The 24,209-nt window shown below is 40.9% G+C and overlaps 1 protein-coding gene across 2 annotated transcripts; it reads right to left on the bottom strand.

Moving 5' to 3' along the window:
- Window positions 1-1,042: 1,042 nt before the first annotated feature.
- Window positions 1,043-16,663, bottom strand: LOC108671800 (transcription factor kayak). Of its 2 annotated transcripts, none has more exons than XM_018159386.2 (4): window positions 16,207-16,663; window positions 4,875-5,058; window positions 3,848-4,164; window positions 1,043-2,636 (listed from the first exon to the last, which is right to left on the bottom strand). In XM_018159386.2, the coding sequence occupies exons 1-4, from the start codon at window positions 16,510-16,512 to the stop codon at window positions 1,776-1,778; spliced, it is 1,668 nt and encodes a 555-aa protein (XP_018014875.1). In that variant the 5' UTR covers window positions 16,513-16,663; the 3' UTR covers window positions 1,043-1,775. The 2 variants fall into 2 exon arrangements, with proteins under 2 accessions (XP_018014875.1, XP_018014874.1); XM_018159385.2 differs by lacking the exon at window positions 16,207-16,663 and adding an exon at window positions 7,204-8,219.
- Between the last annotated feature and the right edge of the window lie 7,546 nt (window positions 16,664-24,209).

The following is a 24,209-nucleotide window of genomic DNA, read 5'->3' as shown; positions in this document are numbered from 1 at the left end:
ACTTCGCAATGCGTGCGCAAGAACCGATCAGTTAAATGACGTGTCGGGCCTGAGTCTGTTTTTGTAGCGATTTTTGCACCGCAAGGGAGAAGCGTGAAGACGAGTTAATAGAGCCTGCTTGGATCTGGCTTGTAATTCTTTATCATCTAGAATTGAAGTGAACTTATGAAGTGCGTTATGCGGTATCATTTCCTGAAACACTAACACGATTATCAGCGTACCTGTTGTAGCCGGAGTGGACTTTGGTAATGGTGTAACCCTAAAATATTTATATTTTATGAAGATGCACTCCAGTTTCAACTTTTCCCTTTCAGACATTGGTTTGTGGTAACATATTAGTGTTATAGTGTATTTACTTATGAGCATATCACCTAAACATACCAGTCTGTATGGTACCGGAATTCCTAAAATAAGTAGCGGTCAGTCGGTCACCACAAATTTCCTCAATCTAAAATAATTTATCGCAATTGTACGTGGCACGAAGGCCGCCCGCGCGAGACAGAGCTGGCGACTTTAGTAATATGAGACATGCAGTCCCGCGCAAAGCCTCCAGAAGGCGATATTTCATTTGAATCCAAAGAGCATGTAAACGCGTTAGAGAAGGCGCGAGGTGCCCTAATTCTACTGTTGTTTTTGTGTGCGGCGTGTGGCATTCATCGCGAAATGAGTAAATGGTGGCTAGTGAACAAAGACCCTACATTGCACCATTCTTTAGCCGAGAGCCACATGCCGCGGGCTTAATTACTAAGGACACGGGTCTCTCATATATTAAGAGATCGCTTCCTTGTGTGAGATCGTTCGCATGTTGTCAACACAGCGCGAAAACAAGGCAAGGAACCTGCACGAGTGACTTCACCTCGCGTTGTACTCGCTCAAGTGACGCATAAGCAATTCATTTGGAGAATGAAACGAAATCGACGTATAGAATAATTTATATCGGATAAACTCCATTAATATGTAATAATTAATAAAAATGATAAATGGGTAGCACTTGCAAAGATCCATTTCCATTAGGCTATAGTCAGCAGTCCTGTGAGAAAAGTCAACAAATAACATAACAAAGGCTGTAGCACAATCACTCAAGAAATTCATAACAATTTTACAAGTGCTAGTGAAGAAAGACACAAGCAGTTAGTAAATAGTAAAGGCATAGACATCCTACGCAAGAAGTGCTAGTAACAATTTTTACAATATAATGTTTACTCTCGCCAGTGCAACAGCACTGTGCGTTGCGGAATCCTGCATCTCGGAAAACCGAAATGCTCCTATTTAGACACCACTATCCTTGGTACCAAGGATAGTGGTAACTAAATTATATGCTTTGTTTTAGTTCGCGCATGATCGCTACGAGTCAACTGCTATAAATTCAATAGAACTTAGACGAAACAAGCGAAGCAAGTACTGCGGTAAGCAGCTAATTAGATACAAAGCACATTCGTGAATATACTGGCTAAGTCTACTATGCTCTTTGGTGCTACCACATTGCTAATACTTGTCACAAACGAAGCAAACTTTCGAAATATTAACGCTTGGTCCAGCCTTACGTAGATGAATACGATCTCATTCCGCACATCTAAATAAATTTGTTATGACAATGTTTATAAAAAAACTGGCATGCGGTAAGGCTGCTGTAGTAAGCGACATCAAGGCTGACGAATAACCATCAAATGGCGAAAGACAACTTTTAGCACACATGGCAGATGGTGCAACAGGCGCCTGATTTGCAGGTAGACAGTTAATCTTAATGCTTGCATCATCGGGGTAAATAGTTTGGGTTACAGAGACACCAGCTGCTTGGCTGTGAGCGAGTCTGGGGAAGCGAGCTCCGAGGAACTGGAAGGTTGCTGTTGCGTTGCGAATTGAGTTGTGTTTTTAGAGGAGCCCAAGCTGGATGAGGCGGAAGGGTGGGGCATAATAGGCGTGGTGAGAGGCGTGAGACCGGTGGCCAGGCTGCTCACTGTAAGCGGCGTCACAGGAGTGAGCCCCGTGCCTCCTTCCATCATTGAGTCGAAATTGAAACCTCGTAAGCCAGCGGACGGTGTCTCGATAGACACGCCAAGCTCGGTGAGCGGTGCCACGGCAAGGCTGGTGGGTCGGTGTGGCTTAGACACGACCATCTCGTCGGAAAATTTCGTTGTAGGAACATCAGTATGAGTGACAGGCACACTGGCTTTGCCTCGAGGAATGATTGAGTTAAACAATGAGTTGGTGTACTGCTCTTCAGAGTCGCTAAGGGTTTCTTCCTTAACACAAATCTCCGAGTCCGAATCTGAGACGAGCGCTCCAGGTAGATGTGCTGCGTTAGGGGCGCTGCACGTCACGACCGCGGGTCGAGTAGACGCCACTGACGAGGCCAGCACACGTCCAGCCGACGTGACGACAACGTTGACGTTGTTGTTGAGACGAGACGATCGCGTGCAGACAGGCTTGTGCGTCGCTAGTAGGAACTGCAGCTCGTCACGCTGGGTCTGCAGCTGCTCAATCTCGATCTGCAGGGAAGATTTCTTTTCCTCAAGACGGTCGGTCTCTTCCTGTAGCGTCATCGTCTGGTCGAGGCGACGCTTGCGACATCGCGCCGCCGCCATCTTGTTGCGCTCACGACGGACTAGTCGCTTCTGCTCCTCTTCTTCAGACAACTGTAAATGAAAAAATTCATTACGTTACTTCAGTTACTATTTAAGGCATTAATAAAGATATGGAATACATAAATTCATAACTCAGAATACCCGAATGAACTGCAGTTGACCTTTCAAAGTTAGACACTTGGCATCTCGATCAGATACAATATCATCTACTACTTTCGATAAGAACGACGTCACGAACGAAATTGATAAAAAACGCAAAAATTGTTCATTAAATAAAATATATTATATTCCATACAACTATCGTTAATTACCAGAAATTGTAATGAAAAGACAACATAAACATCCGCAGGTAACTGAAAACAACGTAGCTGACATCTCCGGAGCCACTCTTGAAAATTTTTAAATTATAATTTTTTCCAAGACGAAAGCAATAAAAGTTGTCTTTGAGCGAAAACGCTTAGCAGAACTTGATGATAGATCTTGATGAGGAAAAAATCAATTTGATGAGGATCATTTTGAAGGAACATGCGTTGTGCCAGTGCCATCAGGCAGCTGGTGTGTGACGCTTAATTGCGTCATGACAGGTCATTACTTTTACCTTGACAGGTGGTAAAAGAAGTTGCAGATAAACGAATGTTTCAATTCCCCGATTGAAATTTTTAAATTGAGAACAATACCAGATAGAACGAATCTTAAGCAGGAAAAATTGTTCAAGCAATTAAAAAAATCGCACAAAATGATGGAATAACTTAAGATTTAATTCTCACAATGATGTTAGAAATAGAACACTATTTTAACTAGAGAAATTTCCCAACAATAATATAGAACTTAAATTTGTACACTAGCTTGCTCAAGTGATAAAACAAATCAATCGAATTCCGAAAAACAAGGTAACCAATAATTTAACTCTGTTTGGCTTTTACCACGATGTCTCGAAAATTATTATCGGGTTTCCTTCGCTTTATGGAAAGACTTGGTCATTGCTACAACAGCAATGATCATGCTGGCTTGCGGCGCGGTGGATTCACCACTACTTCATACAACCAGCAGGCAGCTGGATTCAGCGCGCAAGGAGTCACCCAACAAGTCAGCACGGCTACTGGTGGTGCTGGCTTGCAGGAAATAGCGTGCTGGAGATGCAGGCGTGCAGAAAAAGGCGTGCTGGAGATGCAGGCGTGCACTCAACAAGCCACCATGCTAGCGCAGAGAGCGCTCGAGGACCCATACATCGGGAGGTATGCGCTCACGCAGCAGACTCTTACCTTGGCAGTGTTGTTGGGCCGACGTCCTCCCATCCTCCTGTTGGACGAGTGTTGTGGCGGCTGCTCGTTGCCAGAGTCAGAACTGTTGCTACTGGCACTGCTGCTGACGTTGAGGGCAGCGACGCTAGGCATGGAGCAGGCGTTACTGTTGGTACTGCTGGCAGCGCTAACACTCAGGATGCCAGTGATGGGCAGTAAGGGAGGAGGGCCACAAGTCGAGGTCTCTTTAAAGTCGTTACGAGAACTGGACGTGTCCACGACAGTCGCGATGCCGCCACCCAGACTCTTGCTGTTGTGCACCGAGATGAATGTGCTACCTGCACAACCGACATACGTAAGTAATGAAAATGAATAATACATGGGAATTTGCTCCATCATATAATATATATAATAGCCGTTTCAGCGTTGATTATGCCGTTAGAACTGTAGCAGATTCTCAACTTCGCAGAACATTCACAGCTTGTTGCGGTCTCGATTGCGCAGCTCTCTACTCAAATTCTGCTGTGCTTAACCGCCAGGCCTCCTCGCCGATTCTGACCAGAAACTGGCGCACAGAGCTGGGATCGAACCCGCACCTCGCTGCGCCAATCTTGGTTACTCTGAAGTGTAACCACGGAGCCAGCCTGCCGTATACATTACCTCACGCTGCAACCTGGTGTCTCACCATTTTTCCGCTCATTATTGCTGGTATATCTAATTAGACCCGATTTATTAAAAAATATATATGACCTTTTTAGATTGCAACGTCTAAAATATTACGTAACTTGTAAACAGTGAGATAATAGGTTTAACTTTAATAAAAGATTAGATTGAAAGTTAAAATCTTTGAGTTGAAAAAGGATCAAACCTAATCGGAGAATTGAAAAAAAGTGCCTACCGGGAGAAAAAACACGGTGGTGGCATTTGACTATCCTTCAATGAGTTTCGTTAAGTATATATACATTTGAAACAATTGAACCATCATAAACGAAACTAATTCTAGAGATAAGAAATTGCGATCCAAGGGCGACACAGCGCTGACACTGACCAGGCTGCGGGTGAACAACAGGAGGTACGAAGCCCGCTTGATTGGAGTGCGTCTCAGGAGGCTGTGTGTCGACGTTGGCAGACGCCTGCAGGAACGTTTGTTGGATGTTGCGTAGGGTTGTGGGGGTCAGGGTGGGCGTCGTGAGTGTCGGCACGCCGCTCTGTACGCCGTCCACCGTGCTCAACTGAAATAAAAGAAGTTTTATTACTTTAGACTCGAGCGCGACAGGAATGAACTCAAGCCACTGGCAAAGTGGAAAGATGGTTAACATTTCTCATCATTCAACACATTAATATTAGTGTTGTCATGGATAAGCGAGATAATTTAAAACCCGATACTGATACATATATTTTATCCAAACCGCCATACCACTGCATCAATCGCTATTATTAGACGAGTAAAAGGAGTGTCGAATATATAGTCTATCTTAGTGGTTTAACAGCACTCCACTGCTGAAATTTTGTACCGTAAATCATCTCCCATAAAATCAACAAGGTCGAAGTTTTCGATTATCGCAAATTTCTGAAATAACGATTACGAGTAAAAATTATTCATGGCACTTTATGACCGCACGGCTTCAAAGGACGATCGTGCATGCAGCAGCCGGCGAGAAATGTGCAGCGTTAGCATCTATGAGAAGAATAAACTGATGAGAACAGCAACAGAAACGATGACACGTTAAGCACAATAAATCGCTTACACGTGATGTCGGACGCGTGTTCCAGAGACAGAGCAGGGTCGTGTCACGTCTCGTGCTTACATTACAACTTAATCTCAAACCAGGCGTTCATCGTTAGCTACCACGAGCTGCAAGACACTTGGGAACAATACACAAAATCCCATAGTACTGAAGGTGAGCAAATACAAGCGTCACAATAATCCAGTGAGAGGACATCGGGAAAACAGAAGCCTGTGGAACAAGTGATAGGGAAAACAGAAGCCTGTTCACGCTAACGGCGCAACTAGCAAACGATTTGACAGCAGAGAAGCTAACGCAGAGCAAGACGCGTCTTAAGAAATGATCACAGAGAAGCACATTGGAATTTTTAGTTCGCTTTACAGCTGCCTAACCTAGTGATGGATTAATTTTATCGGAATTAGTATAACGCAAGCGTGGGCAATGGGCATGTTTAGAACTGATTGGCAGCAGACATGATCACAAAACGTTCAACTGATTTGCTTGCGAGAAAGTGATAGTAGTTGGCACAGAAGGCTGGCCTGTCCAACAACAAGTCGGCGCAGAACACAGAACAACGTGTCCAACAGGTCGGCGCAGAACACACCTGTAGAGCAAGACACCTGTGCCTCTAACGCTGGTCTGTGGGCCACTACTCCACAATAAGGTTTCAGCTGGAGTAAGGGCTTATAACTTCTGCCTCACGTATGGCATAAACGCGTTAATAAATGAGCTATTCGTCAAAACCAATTCTCAAACGTAGGAGAACTTGGGACAGCGAGTGCACTGAAGGCCAAATCGAACAAAGCGATAGTAGTATATAGGCTTCATGTAATGGGAATCAAGGTACAACCAGTCTCGTCGGACAAAAAGATGTCCGACTAAAAGGCAATAAAGGTGCTGACTAACAATATCCTTTATACCTGTATGTTACATCAACAAAGATTTGCGAAACAAGTGAAGAACATAAAACAGAGGAAGATCAAATTTATTTTCTGCTCCATTCCGAACTGGATGTGAATTTCCGCTTCACTTCAACCCTATCTAATTAATCTGAGTTATTAAAGCTCAGTCTGAGATGAGTTACCCTCAGTCGCAGCTTGGATGAAAATCAAGCCAAGCAGCAACCAGAAGCTAAGTATGATACATATATATAGCGGCAGGAGCGCAAGAAGCAGTTGGTCGGGTACGCTGATGTACCCGCAAGAACCATGTAAGGCGTTCGCGTCCAGCCAACACCTGCCTGTCCCTGCCTGTGCTCGGTATGAGTCAGAGACGGCATCCCCGCGCTATACTTGGCACGCTTACGTCACTCGCAACAATGCAGGTCTACGACTCGCCCACCACCACGCCGCCGCCGCCACGCACTCGGCTCATCATTATATATCAACAATAATAATAACTAATGCATTGAGCTCACAAAACATACAGGAAAAAAGTGACACGAATGAAACTACTATCAAACGAGGATTTCACACACAAAATCAGCATCAGCTGCATAAAACCTAATTTTTAAACAGTTCCAGACGCTCTGAAAAACAAACTTCACATCTCGCAAACGTTTCAAAATATTCAACGAGAAAATGGATAGTTACTTTGAGCCTCTCCGTTGACGCAACAAAGTCTATGGACCATCAAGGACACGCAAGCTACCTGCTGAGCCTGGATAGCAGCATGATTGTAGGGCGGCGCTGGAGGCTGAGCGGCATGCGAGGCCCTGTAGTGAGGCGGCCACGGCTGGTACAGAGCTTGGTAAGCTTGTTGCTGGGGCTCTTGTTGTTGGGCAAAGGTAACGCCAGAAGGGTATTCTAAAAGGTGAGCAGGGGTCTCGTACCAGCTGGTTTGTTGCGACCCAGCTACGTAGGATTGATGGTCGTAATGAGAACGTTGGTAAGGCTGGTACCTAGCGTCGTGGTGATGGCCATGTACTGCTCGTCCTGAGTAGCTACCAACAGCTGGATGGTAAGCAGGCTGAACAGAAGATGCTGGAGCAGAAAGATTGCCGTACCACCAAGAATTGTTCGGTCGTGAGCTACCTTCTTGGTCGATTTGGGTATTCTTCGCACAAGATCGTGTGTCAGTCCAGTAAGGCCATGAGTTCATATTATTGACCTCATGGTAGGTCCAAATTCTCTGCGGCTTAATCAATTGGTAGTTTTGGTACGAAGGAAGATGGTCTCAATCAGTCTCTAGTCCCATGCATGTCCACTTTTTTAACGCCATCAATCATATTTCCGTTTGAATATTCATGAAACAAGATGATTCACACACATAGACTACAATAGGCGACAGTACAATTGTAACACCGTCACCACATGAAGCACAGGACGTAGCGACACAAGAGCTGCCATCAACAACACACTCAGGACAGACACAAGAGGTCCAGGAGCAGCTCGGGTATCACAAGCGCGGTGACTCATGGTCGACTGAGGCGAGCAGGCAGTGGCGCTCCTGAGGCGTCTTGGCACTGACGGAGGAGGCGACCACGCAGGTGGTGACTCACAGGTGCTGCTACCGCGGGTGCCTTACTTCGCACGACATGCCCTATAGTCTATACAGTACATTTCTGGGCTACACGGTTCATGGATCGGTATGAGTTTCAGCCGAATAATAACAAACCTAAAGATTATTTAGCTTTACCAAAAAATTAATAAATGAAATAAATACAAAAAAATAGTGACAAAGATTTGCGCTCCCCCTCGTGACCGCAATGCGGGGATCTGACTGGTGACGCAACGCGTGCTTATCGGCTAAGAGTTTATAAGAAATTCGCAAGCCTAATTGGCTGTACATAGCTTGCCTGATTGGCTGTATAGCGCACGTCAGTCCTGAATGAGTCTTCAAAACAAACTCCGAGCACGCAATTCTATAGTGATAAAACTTCTCAGCAAAAGCGTACCTTAAAACATGACATTGTGACAGGAGCGTTAATTTTTCTGGATGTTTTGTAGGATAAATAGAAAGCAGTGTCAGCACCTAGATATAATAAAATTGAAAATTTCAGAAGAGCAGAATAAATAAAATAATTTTTTTATCGTGTAAAATACAAGCGACCCGTGTAACGATGTCATACCCAAGAAGCGTTAACGGTACAATACGCAATGTAATGTGGACGGAATACAAAATTTCAACCACTTGATGGTATAAACTTCACGGCAACGAGTGGAGTCATGACCATAGGACACGGCCACGACACCACGGCCGTCACGCTGGCCACGTGCGTGCAGCACGTAACCAGCAAATTTATCAATGTTAACAGCAAAATACTTAGTATTACACTTGCTAATAATTTGTTCTTAATCTGCATTTGGAATAAACGCAATTGAAAATGCGGCATCGTCACGGCAATTGAGCAGCAACTTTATAATCATATCTTTGATTGATTTATCAATTCAGACTTCATGCAACCTCGTTTACAGCATCGGATTAACTTTTAATACTGATACAAACTAAAAAGTTAGATAACAACAGCTACTTGTACTCCTGGAGTACTTCTGTGAGTAATAACAAGATTAACAGAAGAATTCATCGCAATATCACGCTGGGAATCCCAAAAGAGTGCGATCTTTATCAACTAAAAGAGGATAATGATTTGCAGTCCAAAGGGTACGGTCTATGCTGTCATGAAAAGGGTATTATTTTATCACACAGAAGAGGAAAAATTGCCCATTAAGCCCAGAACAGGGTACGGCATTTGTGGCCTAATATAGGATACGACTTTTTCGCTCACAAGAGGGAGAACGGTTCTTTCAGACCAGAGGAGGGAACGGTTTTGCTGCTGAGGTGATCACTGCAGCGCGCGATCTCGAGGCTCCATCGTAATCTTTATTTTGGGCAAAAGCCGCGACTCCAATAACTTTAGACGTGAGCTCAACAGGGACAAGGCCCTGAGAATTGTTGCCGTGTCTTCTTAATACACGAGCAAATCATACCAACATGCCTCTTACGTTTGAAGAGTTACGTACAGTAATCGCGGCAAAATGACTAATTGAAGGTTAAAAAGAGTAACCACATGTAGTTGTACTTTCGAACAGGGTAAATTTTCCGTTCTCAGGCTTCCATTGTATACAACGTTGATCGAATGGAAAAAATTTCCTCGACCAATAAAAGAGATTGAAAAAATTAGAAATTCAATTCCATATTGCGGGGTCAAAACTAAATTTTAAAGGAACAGCTTAATAATTGAATGGTCATTATTTGTCTGTCTTAGCAAACGAAACCTTATTTTATTCGAATATTATTGGATGATTATTTGATTTGATACTCAAACAAAATTTGATTGGCATGGCGAAAAATAAAACTGCTAATCGTGATGAACAGTTCAATAGAAAGTTAACATAAATAAAAGACACCATAAGTACCTAAACTCTTATTTTGGTGTAGTTCGACAGAAGCTTTACTTTTATGCAAGTTTTGATTGAAGACCAAAGCATACTTTTTATTAATAATCGTCTTGTTCGTTTTTTCAACGAGTCGAACAAAAGTTTCGAAACGTCACAATTTATTAAAACGTCATTTGGAAACCTGCTTTTTTATCTTCTTTTGAGCCAGCAAGAAATTTTGTTCGACTCATTGAAAAAACGAAAAAAAATATTATTAATAAAATGCGTGCTCTGGTCTACAATCAAACTTGCATAAAACTCTTATTTGTACGCCAACGAGACGCGGTTCTTATATTTGAGAAACGTGCTTTAACGCAGGTTTTCTTCGTAAGAAGCATATAAAAGAAATAGAATCAAAATGAATGCATAGACAGGAATGCATTGTCTACAAGCTTGCGTAGAAGAAAAGAGTTCCTGTTCGAACAATTTAATTCAAACTTATTAAATATATATTAATGAAATTAATTATTATGAATTAAAGGATTGAGAAAATTTATCTGCCAAGATTATAATCCCATATTCATCTTCCCCACGTCGTGATATAAATAGTGATCGGTTACATGCAGACGCTACCGTTCCCGGCAACGCAATGACGCAAGCCTAGACTTTCTCATTGAGACGCACCTCCAGTGTTGCGATGGCAAGTCACAGAGCTAACGCAAACTTGCTGATGTCGTCAGACTATTGAGCAACCATGGGAGCTCGAAGCGCATTCCTTATGCATACGTGATCAAATTATGGTAAAGAGAATCCGTGCAGCGTTTGAACGCAGAGCGAGGCGAGGAGATGCTACCGCGTCGCGTTGGATCGTTCACGATTCGTTTTCATGGCTGCAGGTGAGTCATAAAATAACACTGTTCAATGTCAAACTAACTAATTATCTGGGTCAGATTTGAAGGGATAATAGCGATTCTTTTCAAGTGTCTTCATCCGAGAGCATATATTTTTATTTCACTTTTTAAATTAACCACTCACTATTAGGTTCTATATAGGAGTGGGTAGTGAAAGAAAGTGCATTTTAAATATGGTATGGTACAAGGAACCCAGTCAATGCTTCAAGTCCCCCACCATTTTATGGTAACCAACACTAATTTACATAGAAAACACTGTAGTTTGAGTTGGATAGCTTCAATAAAAATGAATGACAAAAAATAGAGCATCACAAAAATATAACTTATCACTGGATGACTTAGAGTGATCAATGAAGAAGATCTTGAAATTCCTCAACTGTGTCACATGCATAAGGTTAATATAGTTATTGAGAGTATGAAGCTCATGCCAAACAGAAATAAATGAACTTGCCCTCCCTGAACTGAGAATCTAGCATCCCTACCGTCAACACCGAACAGTCATAATATATTGTGCAGTCTTTGAAGGCATAACTGTGCAAAACAAGCAATGCATGTATAATAATGTATGCAGCCAGCCATGTGCTTTTACATGATGTTGAGAAGACATGCATGTACAATAATGTATTGCTGCATACATTAATGCAATTATGCATTACTGCATACATTACTGCAGCAAGTCATGTATTGCTGCATACATTACTGCAGCAAGTCATGTATTGCTGCATACATTACTGCAGCAAGTCATGTATTGCTGCATACATTACTGCAGCAAGTCATACATTGCTGCATACATTACTGCAGCAAGTCATGCATTGCTGCATACATTACTGCAGCAGCAGGTCACTGTCATGTTCAACAGCCCTGACTAGCAAAGCAGCAACAAAACACCATTTTCATATATTAACTTCACACCAAAGTAAATATTTTTTCCACAATGTAGCTGCTCAATAAGACATAAAACAATTGTTTTCTACTTTATAGCAGTTTTAACATTTATTAGGCCATAGGCCTGTTGCCGATTCTTAATATCGCAGAACATTCACAGCTTGTTGTGGTCTCGAACTTGCGACTCACTGCTACAATTCTGCTGTGCTTAACCGCCCGGCCTCCTTGCCTATTCTGACCAGAAACTGGCGCACAGAGCTGGGATCAAACCCACACCTCTCTGCGCCAATCTTGGTACTCTGAACTGTAACCACTGGGCCACCCTGCCCCTGCCTTTGGATAATTTTGCTCACAAGTTAAGAATAAATAGCTATATATAGCCTGAAACATTTTTAGAACGCTCAGTATATGTATATATTGATGTGCACATGTTTTGCTTAAAATTTTGAAATAGAGTGTCCATTTTTTAAAGGTGAAAACCAAAAACTAGTAGAATTTTTTTTACAGTCAGCACTATAGATGACAAAGGCTCATGGCTCATGTAAATTTAACAGGTAAAAATTACTTCTTAATGACACACAAGGTCACAGTTGTCATGTTAATAACCTTCACTAAAAATAGTCTATTTTAAGACAAAATTGCAGCACAACTTGTTAGCAAGATCAAACCAATTTTAGTTATTCTGCACTTCTAAAAACCATACAAATCATAGTTTTGACCAGTTACAATAAATTTTTTTATGAGTGGCAAGTCAAATGTAGGACCTGCCAAGTGGCAACTAATATCCTGGACATCAAGATTAAAATTTTTGTATTTAGTACTAAATGTCCAAAGCAACACAAAATCTTGCAGCTCCAAAGTAATAAATTTTCAATAATATTTTCAACCATGCAGTTTGATCCTGCATTAGATGAGAGGTAATACATCTTGTGACTGAAAAATTGACAGAAAATCTTGTGTTGTAAAACAGAAGGTATATATATCATAGTTGCAAACAGTGGACTGCTGTCAACTGGTGTTCTTTTTTGTGTCCCATAATTTTCTTTAATGTTGGTGTTCTTTTTGTGTGATTTTACTTGTTTTCCTGTTATTAATTTCATATTGATTTTATATTGATGTGGTATTACCACATCCATGAACATGCAATTGAGCACTTACAACAACCTTGTTCACTGCAAGCTTCACCATCAGCAGCTGTATAGCATTTCTTCTGTATCTGTAAACTTACAGCATGGCTTGTAATTTCACACAATTTTAATTGAGTCAAGCTAATTCACTATGACAAAAAAAAAAAAATCATGAAAACATACCTGAAACAGAAATAAATATTTTAGTGACAACTACTATCATATTTTTGGAGAAATAAATCATAGATTAGGTTAATTACATTTCATTCTATGATACCTGGTGCACAATTCTATCTATGACATTCTATGCACAATTTTGTGATACCTGATGATGCATTAATTTTTTGTTAAGTGAATATTTTTTGCTGAGCAAAGTATATGTAATCAAAATATTTTCTGCCAATTCACTCAATTGATTTTTTTGTTAACTGGAGCCTTTGCTAATCAAGGTTCTACTGTAAAGGTGTTTTTACAGGTGTCCCTAATTACCCCGTCTTGCAGAAATTGCAGTCAGTTTTTTTAAGTGAGACGCTACTTGTGTTAATCACTTTCTAAAGCTAACACCTGTTTGCAACTTTTAATCAAATAAAATTTTTTAATACAGAGCAAATATATATATATTTTTTTTTTGCTTCAGACCTGAGCAGAGGTAGGTAGTTTTCCAAAATATCACTTTTCAAACTTTTTTCAGGGATTTTGTAGAGGCAGTAAATGTATGATTTCTCAACTTGCTTTATGCTACATAGGTAGTAAAAATGTTGAACTTTACACTACTATTTTTACACCACTAATATTTAGTTTAGCTGCTGGCACATTTCTATGAAATGTGGGACGACTGTCCCGATTTACCCCACCCATCCCTTATTACCCCATTTGACAGTATTGAGAGCCTGAGAGTGAGAGGGAACAACTTATAGGGCAGGGTGGCCCAGTGGTTACAGTTCAGAGTACCAAGATTGGCGCAGGCCGCAGGGAGGTGCAGGTTCAATCCCAGCTCTGTGCGCCAGTTTCTGGTCAGAATCGGCGAGGAGGCCGGGCGGTTAAGCACAGCAGAATTGTAGCAGTGAGTTGCAAGTTCAAGACCGCCAAATGCTGTAAATGTTCTGCCATGTTTAGAATTGGCAACAGGCCTAGGGCCTAGGCCTACTAAACGCTGAAACCGCTATTATTATTATAACTTGTGCAGGGAAAATATAAATTGCCCATAAGTCAAGTTGTGACTAAACTTGTGTAGCTATGAGTTAATTTATTTAGCTGCAGTGTATCATTCATCAATCATCATTGTATGCGCGTGATGCCTCAAGGCTCAAAGTAACATCCCTATTTCCTAGTGATTGGTTTTTCATCATAACTTATAAGTTATAATTCATAATTTCATGTACACTCTGAGAGTGAGACCTGAGTCTCTGAGATTCTCTCAGGAAAAGATTCTCTTCAATTCAAAGGAAAATTAGCAGTTGATAAAATTTAATTGCTCGGGGTAATATGAAGTACACAGCTGTACACTTGCTATTCATTACACTGTTGATTTGTTCTCAGCTCTTCCCTATTGTTAGGTATGTGCACAAAGTACGCTCAAACGTAAACAATGCTGGCAAAATGGCGGACAGGCACTTTCCGCATCGGCGCGCGTAAGGTATTTAATTTTGAAAGTCCCACCAAAATGTTAGCTTAATTTGATTGAGTTTTGTTTGGAAACGAACTAAAAAAACTTGAACTATGACTACATCATTTTTTTTTTTCGAGAAATGTCTATCAAGTACCTGCTTAGCTGGGATGTGCAAGAGGTAACATTTGGGTGGGAAATAAACATGGGTATCGTATTTTGAAATTAATGAGAGATAATTTGAAATCAAGATAATAGTTTTCAGAGCATGCTCTCGAAATTTCAGAGCTTTGCAGCCATTCGGACAGTTTTTCTACCATGTCCTGTCGCGCTGTTTACGTTCAGTTCAGTCATGAGCCAGTGAGGTACGCTGGTCCTGAACTACTGCCGAGACTGAGACATGAGGTGAGACATGAGACAAGACATGAGAGGGTACATGAGACGAGTCATGAGACAAGATATGAGATGAGACATGAGACGAGATGTGAGATGAGCCGCAAGACAAGACATGGGACGAGACATCATGACATGAGACGAGACATGAGTCTGAGATGAGACATGAGACAAGGCATGAGATGAGGAGACAAGCATGAGACGAGACGTGAGATTGGACATGAGATGAGGAGATGACACGAGACGAGACATGAGACGAGAGGAGACATGAGACGAGGCGAGACATGAGACGAGACGAGACATGTAACGAGACACGAGATGAAATGAGAAGAGACAAGACACGAGACGAGACACGAGATGAGATGAGTCACGAGACGAGATGAGATGAAGCACGAGACGAGGCACAAGACGAGATGAGACAAGGCACGAGACGAGATGAGACGAGGCACGAGACGAGATGAGACGAGGCACAAGACGAGATGAGATGAGACAAGGCACGAGACAAGATGAGACGAGGAACGAGACGAGATGAGACAAGGCACGAGACGAGATGAGACGAGGCATAAGACGAGGCACGAGACAATACGTGACATGATGATGATCAGTATTTAATATTATCATTAATATCAATATTCACTAATATTTATTATAATTAGTTATGAATTAATAGTAATAAAACTTAATAATATTATTATTACTAGTAAATTTTATTTGCGTATTCTATTAAATTTCATATTTTTAAGCTTAATTATGGTGCCAAGACCATGAAACTGAAATTTATTCCATCCAATTCTGCCTTTAAGTTAAGTTATAGCATTCATATCTAGCAGTTGCACCCATTCCCCCCACCCACCTGCAGTCAAAGTCTCAACCAAAATGTTTTATTCTAGTTAGAATAGATAGTCTACAACATGAGCTTTCCAATGGTACTAAAAACTTTGAAATTGGCTCATAGGAAGTAAGGAAACCTACAAATGATAGTTTTTCCAAAAAAAGTGACAGAAGTTGGTCCATTTTTGGGGTGAAATTGAAACAAGGAAAAAAATTCATATCTTTTTCATTTTTCAACCGACTTCACTCATACTTATATGATATTTTTCTAAATTTTTTTCTCTTTTCAGTGGTGTAATTTTCATTACGATCAAAGGAAAAATTTTTTTTTGTGCACATACCTACAGTATTGTGCAAGAGTACCAAACACAGACAGCTCAAAGCAAAACGTTTGAGTCTCTTGAGTCTTGACTTTGAGTCTCTTGAGTCTTGAGATGACCATGGCTGATGGCAAGCAACAAAATCCATCGTTTTCCAAGTAATCAAATAGGTAATCGTACAGAATGCCCTGCAAAAGCTGCAAGTTTATCACATTGATTGCGAATGATGTAAGCTTATTGAAGATAGCTAGTTACACTTACGAGAATACGGGTTATGGTAGGAGTGTCAGGAGTTGGGTCCACTGGAGAGGCAGGTCGGTAAAGTTCTGGAACAGCACTAGTATCACTAATAACAGTCACAATGCGATCCGATCCGAAGCTAGCGTTGCTTGAAATAGCGAGATCGGTAAAATCAACAGTAAACGTAGAACTTTTATTGTCTGAGTCACTTGTTAACACTGAGGCTGAGGGTAGTCCTGCTTCTACACCGATAGAGTGTGCTGACAGAGCTGTGTCGCGATAACGAGTAAACATGGCGATAGTCTGAGGCCAGTAGTGATGGCTCATGCACGGGGAATTTCCTCAGCTGAGCTTCCTGTGCCTTTCGAGAGATGACTAACACGACAAGGATTGTCGTCACTGTTAAACGTTGCAACGCACTAACCTCACAGGCTGAGGATGACTCATCCACTGGCAATTTCTCCGAAGGGAGCGATAGTAGGGAGATTCGGTGCACGAAATGTTTCATTCAAAATTTTGTTCAATCCTGCACTAATAATTCCATTCTAGCAGACTTTAATTGGCGAAAGTAATTAGAAACAGTATTTTTTCTAGTACATTTTTACACAGAAATATAAACTAAGTGTTGAATGTTGATTATTTCTAGCTCCAGCGAACATAATGACACGTGAACGAATCAAAATGACATCGATCTCTCACTGGACTAAAAGCGGTATATGACGTAAACATGAGCCAAGTCCTTGTTTACTTCAATAGCGTTTTCGTTTTCAGACTTCAGACATAATAATTTATAACAAAATCGACTTTTTACATATGTTTAGTGTAGAAATGTTGATCAGGTAATACGCATATAAACTATTGAAAGTTGAATCTGGAGACGCATGAAAATTATTGAGTACCAGGAATCGCAAGCATTTCGCACAATTGCGTCATAGCAGTGCAGTGAAACGGTAACGGAGATCATTCACGTCATTCTGCGAATTTATGTCTGAGTTTGGCAATCTGAAACGCCTTTCTGATACATTGAAACTGAGGTATTTCGCAATGTTTAACGTTTTTCTTAAATTCAAGGCTTAGTAACTTAGGTTGCTGTCAAGCAGTCACGTGGTACCAAAACGGACGATCGTATACAATGGGCATGCAGTAGTAAAATCATTTTACTACTACAAAAAATCAACAAAAAATCGCAACTCCATTTTACGAAAATAGAGTTGCGATTTTTTGTGACATGGCTGGATTTTCTGCAAAATATTTCAAGTTTGCACTTTGCTAATGTAGTAACGTTTACATTCACATCCCGATTTCTGTCATTTTGAGGTCTTTACACCAATATATACGTGTAAATATTACTAACATAGTTATGTTGACGTATCGAACAAATTTACGGCCGGTCTCGCGGCTGGTGTCCAAATTCAGTGAGCATGGAATATCTCGCAAAGTAATGAACGTAGAATTTTGCAGTTAAGTTATTGATCTAGAATTTTGCAGTTAAGTTATTGATGTTCTTGATAATCTCCTGTTGTTGTTGAGTAATTTGTGGTTGCTTTTAGTGGACGGAAAAATTTTCCAATGCGGTCATAATTCCGTATCACACGTTTATACTGATTTGCCGGCTTCTTTAAAATAACGGTTAAAGGAATGTTAATAATAACAATAATAATAATAATAATAATAATAATAATAATAATAATAATAATAATAATAATAATGATAATAATAATAATAATTAATAATAATAATAATAATAGCGGTTTCAACGTTATTAGGCCGTAGGCCTGTCGTCGATTCTTAACATCGCAGAACATTCACAGCATTTTGCGGTCTCGAACTCGCAACTCAATGCAACAATTCTGCTGTGCTTAAGGGGAGCGTCTAGGGTAAAATTTATCTCGGCTATTTACAGACGGATCACTCTGAAACTTGGTACACATATGTAAAACAGAAATCTAAGACTTTTTTGTTCATGTAAATTTTTCGAAAAAAAATGAAAGAAAACGTGAAAATTTTAGAAAACGGTCAAAAAAGGGGTACCGTAGAAATCTATCTCCTCCTAGGATTTTCAAACTAGAACATCGAGACACATATCAATCGATGCGTTAACCGCCCGGCCTCCTTGCCGATGCTGACCAGAAACTGGCGCACATAGCTGGGATCGAACCCGCGCCTCTCTGCGCCAATCTTGGTACTCTGAACTTTAACCACTGGGCCACCACTGCCCATTAATCTTACAGTGATGTGTATATGTTTAGTAGATTGCCATTTCGATACAATGTAGCAATTGATGTCTGTATTTTGTTTATAAACGTATTGTGAAATCTTTATAAATAATAAATCATATTACTGGCGTCCAACATTGGATATTGTTTACGAACGTTTGTGACGCGGTTTATTGATGGTTCGTAGACAAATGAGGTCAGAATGTTTAAAAATAGGCGGGAAATATACGTTCAATGTTAGGCGCTGTAAATTTAGGAGCTTACGAAAGTTATGGTAAGAGTGAAGACGAAGCAAAGGATACGTTATAGATATAACTTGACCCAGTCATGAATTAATGAGGTATTGAACGTATTTTTAACCCCTAGATGCAAAAGTGACTGGACCCTACACTTTTCCATAAATGGGTCAAAAAAGCCCCAAATTAAAATCAATGCGTTTTTATGCAAATTTTGTCATTTTGTTTAATAATTAGTATTACATACCACAATATTTAGTTTTACATTGATAAAACAAAAGAAATTTCATGTTGAATTATATATATATATATATATATTTTAGTTCTTTTTATTCGTTATGGAATAGAAAATTATCCACAACAGTAATAAAAAATGTGAATATTGCGAGCATCCTTTGTATATGCATCTGTAACTGACCATTATGATTCCCGCCTTCCGGAACGTAGCCTTCAACACTACTGGACAATCATTTATAAAAATAATAGCGGTTTCAGCGTTTATTAGGCCGTAAGCCTGTCGCCGATTGTTTAATGTCGCAGCCGATAGTCACCCGACAGAACGAATCAATCAAATTAGACCAATCAGCCCTCAGGAGAAACAGCCGGCGATCGAAAGGCCTAGCATCGTCCGCCGTACCGCCAAAAAATTCTACACCGCTCGGACGTAGCGCGCCGCAGCTTTGCAGTGAATGTGATATCCGCCACCAAGCCGCCCGTATCTAGTCCGTGCGTCGAACCAGAGTGGAGCGCAGCCGTGGACCAAAAATTTAACTTCTAAACCAGCCCTGGCGCCAACGCCTACCCTCATAATGCAATAACTATACTCAGCCCCATGCACACCCAAGAAGCCACACCCAGAGCTCGTTCGAACGGCCACTCGGTCGCCTGCCGAAGACCACAACTGCCCTGGATGTAATGGACCATCATGATTCCTGCCTTCCGGAACGTAGCTTTCAACACTTCAAGCCGTCCGTATCTAGGCCGTGGGTCGAACCAGCCCTCGGTCGAACGGCCACTAGTCGAAGCACGATAAATTTTGGAACAGAACTATGCTATCTGAAACCTAACCTCAGATGCGGTGCACGTAAAATTACGTAATTTAACGATGCCCGGAAGTCAGATTCGATCCGCGGCCTGGTGGTGCACGGCAGGTGGTGGTCAAGGCCGGAGGAGGACAAAGCCGAGTGGTGCACGGCTGATTGGTGGATGTCCGGGGATATCAAAGGCGTTCGATTCAGGGCTTATTGGTGCACAAAATTGGTGGTGCACGGCTGCGCTCCCCGGCCACTCCTCGAAGGACGATAAATTTTGGAACGGAACTATGCTATCTGAAACCTAATCTCAGATTCGTTGAACGTAAAATTACGTAATTTAACGATGCCCGGAAGTCATATCCCATCCGCGGTCTGGGGGTACACTGCAGGTTTTATGCATGGTTGAACTTTATAAGGTTGAACCACGAGAAGTTCCGTCTTTCTGTTCAGCTTTCTTGTTACGTCACGTAGATCGAGGAACGTAAACAAACCCGCCATTCCCATGACGGATTGGTTGACTGGTTTGATTGCATTTCGGCGATTGGTTAATGCCCGTGACGTCACAGAGATCAGTGACGTCACATGCGAAAAACGAACTTCATCCGCAAAAATGGGCTTCTGATGGGTCAACCTTATACTAGTTCAACCATGGTTTTTTTATGCAAGGCAAGACGAGGACAAAGCCGAGTGGTCGCAGGTTGTTGCCCGCAAAGTTCCAGTTCGAGCGGTGGCCAATGAAGCGATGCTTCGACGCAACGTTCAGCGGTGGACGGCCATTCGACTCCAGGCTATTCGACCTCGTCCTCGTGTCTGGGGGGTATAGAGCTCAAAATATTCAAAGCAGAATGATGTGAAGCGTCGGTTACGGATAGCAGGTTCCATTCACGGCTGATTGGTGGATGTCCGAAGAGATCCAAGGCGTTCGATTCAGGGCTTATTGGTGCACAAAATTGGTGGTGCAGGACTGCTCTCCCAAACAGATCACAAATAACACGGAGTTGGCAAAATGGAGATCGCTTCGAACCCTCGTTAGTACCCGACGCGCCCAACAATCCAGGTTGACATTACAAATAAACTAAGGCAAAAGTGTATAGATATGTAAATAATAAGGTTATTTTCTAGTGGACTCAATATTTCATCTTACTTGAACACGTTCCAAACTCGCACCCGCTCTAAAATATACGTCGTCAACCTGTGTTTTCAATCGGAAATAAAAAGGCCGGTAATGGAAAAACGAGTGAAGCAGTTAGATGAGCAGACTCTGATACCATTATTTATTTGTGCATGCAGCAGACTTCTGGAATAATCGCTAATTAGGCATTCAAACCCCAAAGGCCAATTGGCGGTCACAGTTAGGAGGCAACGCCCAAAAACTTGTTTGAAGTCCTGCTTCTGACATAAGTAGATATGAGCAAACATGCACTGTTAATGAAAATAAACATGAGGAAGAATTTGAATAATCGCTCTAACCAAAGTAGAACTTAAGAATAAGAAGAGATGGCCGAAGCCATTGTTTAATCGTGGTCTTCAAGAAGTCTGATGACAACCTAATCATTCAATGACTCAAACCAATCAATGAGTGAGGAACAAAAATTATCGCAATTTAAGCGATTTAAGCATTAAGAAAATCTTTAACATGCCACGGACATCACTATCTTTGCGCCTGCCATCGCTTTGTACGTGAAAGCGATAAATTGGGACAGGATGCAGCGTCTCTTGCGCTAATGATGCTAATTAGAAAATTAATGGGTGCACGATATTGCGTCCGTCTCCATGCCTGTGCCTTGCTTAATTATTGGTATAATCAGCAAAGTGAGTGAGCGCAGGACTTTGTTCATCCAAGTTCTCTCAATGTGTTACTTTGAGTATACTTTTGCTTGTATGTGACTGATAGCCGTCTTTGCTCCTAGTCAAATACTATTCTTATCTAAATACGAATGTTAAACTTTTTCCTTTCACCTTATTTCTAGCATACCAGTTTATTCATTACAAATATAATGTCCTTAGTTCAACAATTAAATCATAACACATTACGTTGTTCATCAAGCAAAATTCACTCCCGATACGCGCTGTCTGCCCCACATTCATGATAGCACTGAAAACCAACCTACCAGTGTGTGCAAGCACAACAGGCGACTAGTGTCTGCAAGTGTACCAGACAACGAGTGTCTGGTACACTTGAATGATAGTGTTTTACCTCTGTATCTTGGTAATGTCAACTTGTTGGGTTGTCGGCAAGCGCCATATTTGTCGCTAGCATGCAACTTAGCTCCTCTATTCGGACTATTCCCTCTCATGCAGCGTAGTAGATGCAGCGGTGGCGCCGCCTCCCGGATGGAAGCCGCGATACCCTATCGCGTGCACCGCCACTGCCCTCAGGCTCCGTGTGTGGGTTTCGTCCGAAGTTCTGCAGTAACGCGACTTTACAAGGCCTTGTAGTGTCGTGATCTGTGCTCTGCTTCAGTAAAGTGCAGCTGCAGCACATGTTTGGGACTGATTTACTATTCATGTTTTTTATTTAAACTATCGTGTGTTACAGAAACCTACGTACGATAAGACAGTTGTAAATGTTGTCTATTTACTTTTCTTGACATGTATACGGTTGAATCAAATTGTAATTTGGATGTGGAAACGTATTAAAGGACATGCAAATTATCGAGCTGCTGCTTCTAGGTTTAGGTTTACTGCGTGATGTGTGACTTGAACTACAGTAACTCAGAAGGCTATTTATCAAAGGCTGTCAAAGTTAGTCAAAGATTCAGGTGCGACAAGAAAACGATTCCATGATATAGTTGCCGAGCAGTTATAGAAAAAGGTTACTATTGAGCGTATATTGTTCAAAAGGGATTTAGACCTTTCGTGATCTAATCCCAACATTGATACTCATATCGTACATTTCACTCCGGCAGGCTTCCACATCAAACAGCTTCCATGCAAGGACATACATATGAATATTATTTTGGGGACGTGGCGCGCAAAATAACGAACAATAATTGCTAGAAAGTTTTCGCTGTAATTTCCAATAGGAAAGGAATGACCTCATTATAGAGACAATAATTAATACAGTAATGATGTGAAGAAGTGATGGGGTTTTTCGCATATTGAGTATATATCATGGGGTTCAATCTAAGGATTATTGAGGCAAACTACCCAGTATTTTTTCCCATGTCAATGCAGGAAATTTTTCTCGTTTCCATTGGTGTATGATATAATTTCTATGCAGCTAGTGCCTATTCGTTAGTTTTAATCGATTTATTCGGATTTAATACCGGGAATTTCCAAATTTCGAAGCAATTTGTTTGTTTTAACAAAATAATGGTTACGTTGTAACTGAGGATTGAACTGAGAGAGCACGATAATTTTTGAGGCTTGCCCTGGTAAGCGCCTTCCTGAAGAATATCACCAAAATAAAGCTGCTTTGCATCCACCATAGCAAATAAAGTTCATCTGCTATCAACTATTCTCACATGCAGCCGATGAATTCATATTTCTGATGACGTCCCGTTGCCGCCTCAACAGACAGGCGGCCAGACTAGAGCCACATAGCCAGATAATTTCATCTTTCCTATTCTTATTTGTACAGCTGTTCATCAACCACATATCATATTCATCAACCACTTCTTTAATAAATGTTGCTACTGGCTAACTCTGCCCAAGGTCCCACATTCTCTTCCATGGAGCCCATTATAAGCTCCACATCTCGACTCTTCCAGTTTACACGTGGCTATAGCCAGCTGGCCGAGTTTGAGAAACAGCTGGAAAATTCACCTACTTCTATTTTTAAGTGGCAGGAATATGGCTTTTGCTGATATGGTCGCTTATTTTCAATGCATGTGGATATAACTATTACGAGATTTATTATAGGAGTTGGGTATGGATACCTATTCGTCGTATACGGAAGATGCTCTAATAACGAATGATTTTCATCCAGTTTCCTATAACGGATTGTAGTTATTTAATGCACTACTGTAAATGACTGCTAATTGTGTGTAGACAAATTTTTAACATAGACAACCAATTTTTCTTTGTTTTATATCATTCAATTGTATGCATTTTTCCTTAGTAACTAAGATTAAAGCTCTAATCACTCAGGTAATCTTCGAATTTTCAATCTATTAATGCAAACCATCCGAATGTTTCTCCTATTTTTTATTTAATTAACTTACATAGATAACTTCTTTTAGAGATACCTATCCAGTCAACTTAATCATAAGTGAAAAGTTATCATTGGTAAATAATAAAATTTCGATCGAAAAGTGGCTCTCCATTCTCTTTATAAAATTTTCTCGCGGACCTATCTATAAATTTTACCTTCACAGACTTGTAATAATAAAGGTTCAGCCAATAAAAGAGAGTCAAATATAGATCAAAATCCATTTACTACGAATGAATGGTAGATAACCCCGTATACATTATTCATTTTCCTTATCAAATTTTAAAGCAAGTTTAAATGACATCGATTGTCTAAGACTGTTGTATCTCGAGACATTTTAAATTAGCTTGTATCATATAAATAACTAATCATTGGTTTCGCTTTC

This window comes from Hyalella azteca, unplaced genomic scaffold (genome assembly GCF_000764305.2).
Source record: "Hyalella azteca isolate HAZT.00-mixed unplaced genomic scaffold, Hazt_2.0.2 contig13563, whole genome shotgun sequence".
NCBI lineage: Eukaryota > Metazoa > Arthropoda > Malacostraca > Amphipoda > Hyalellidae > Hyalella > Hyalella azteca.
This window is presented reverse-complemented; position numbering and strand designations above follow the sequence as displayed.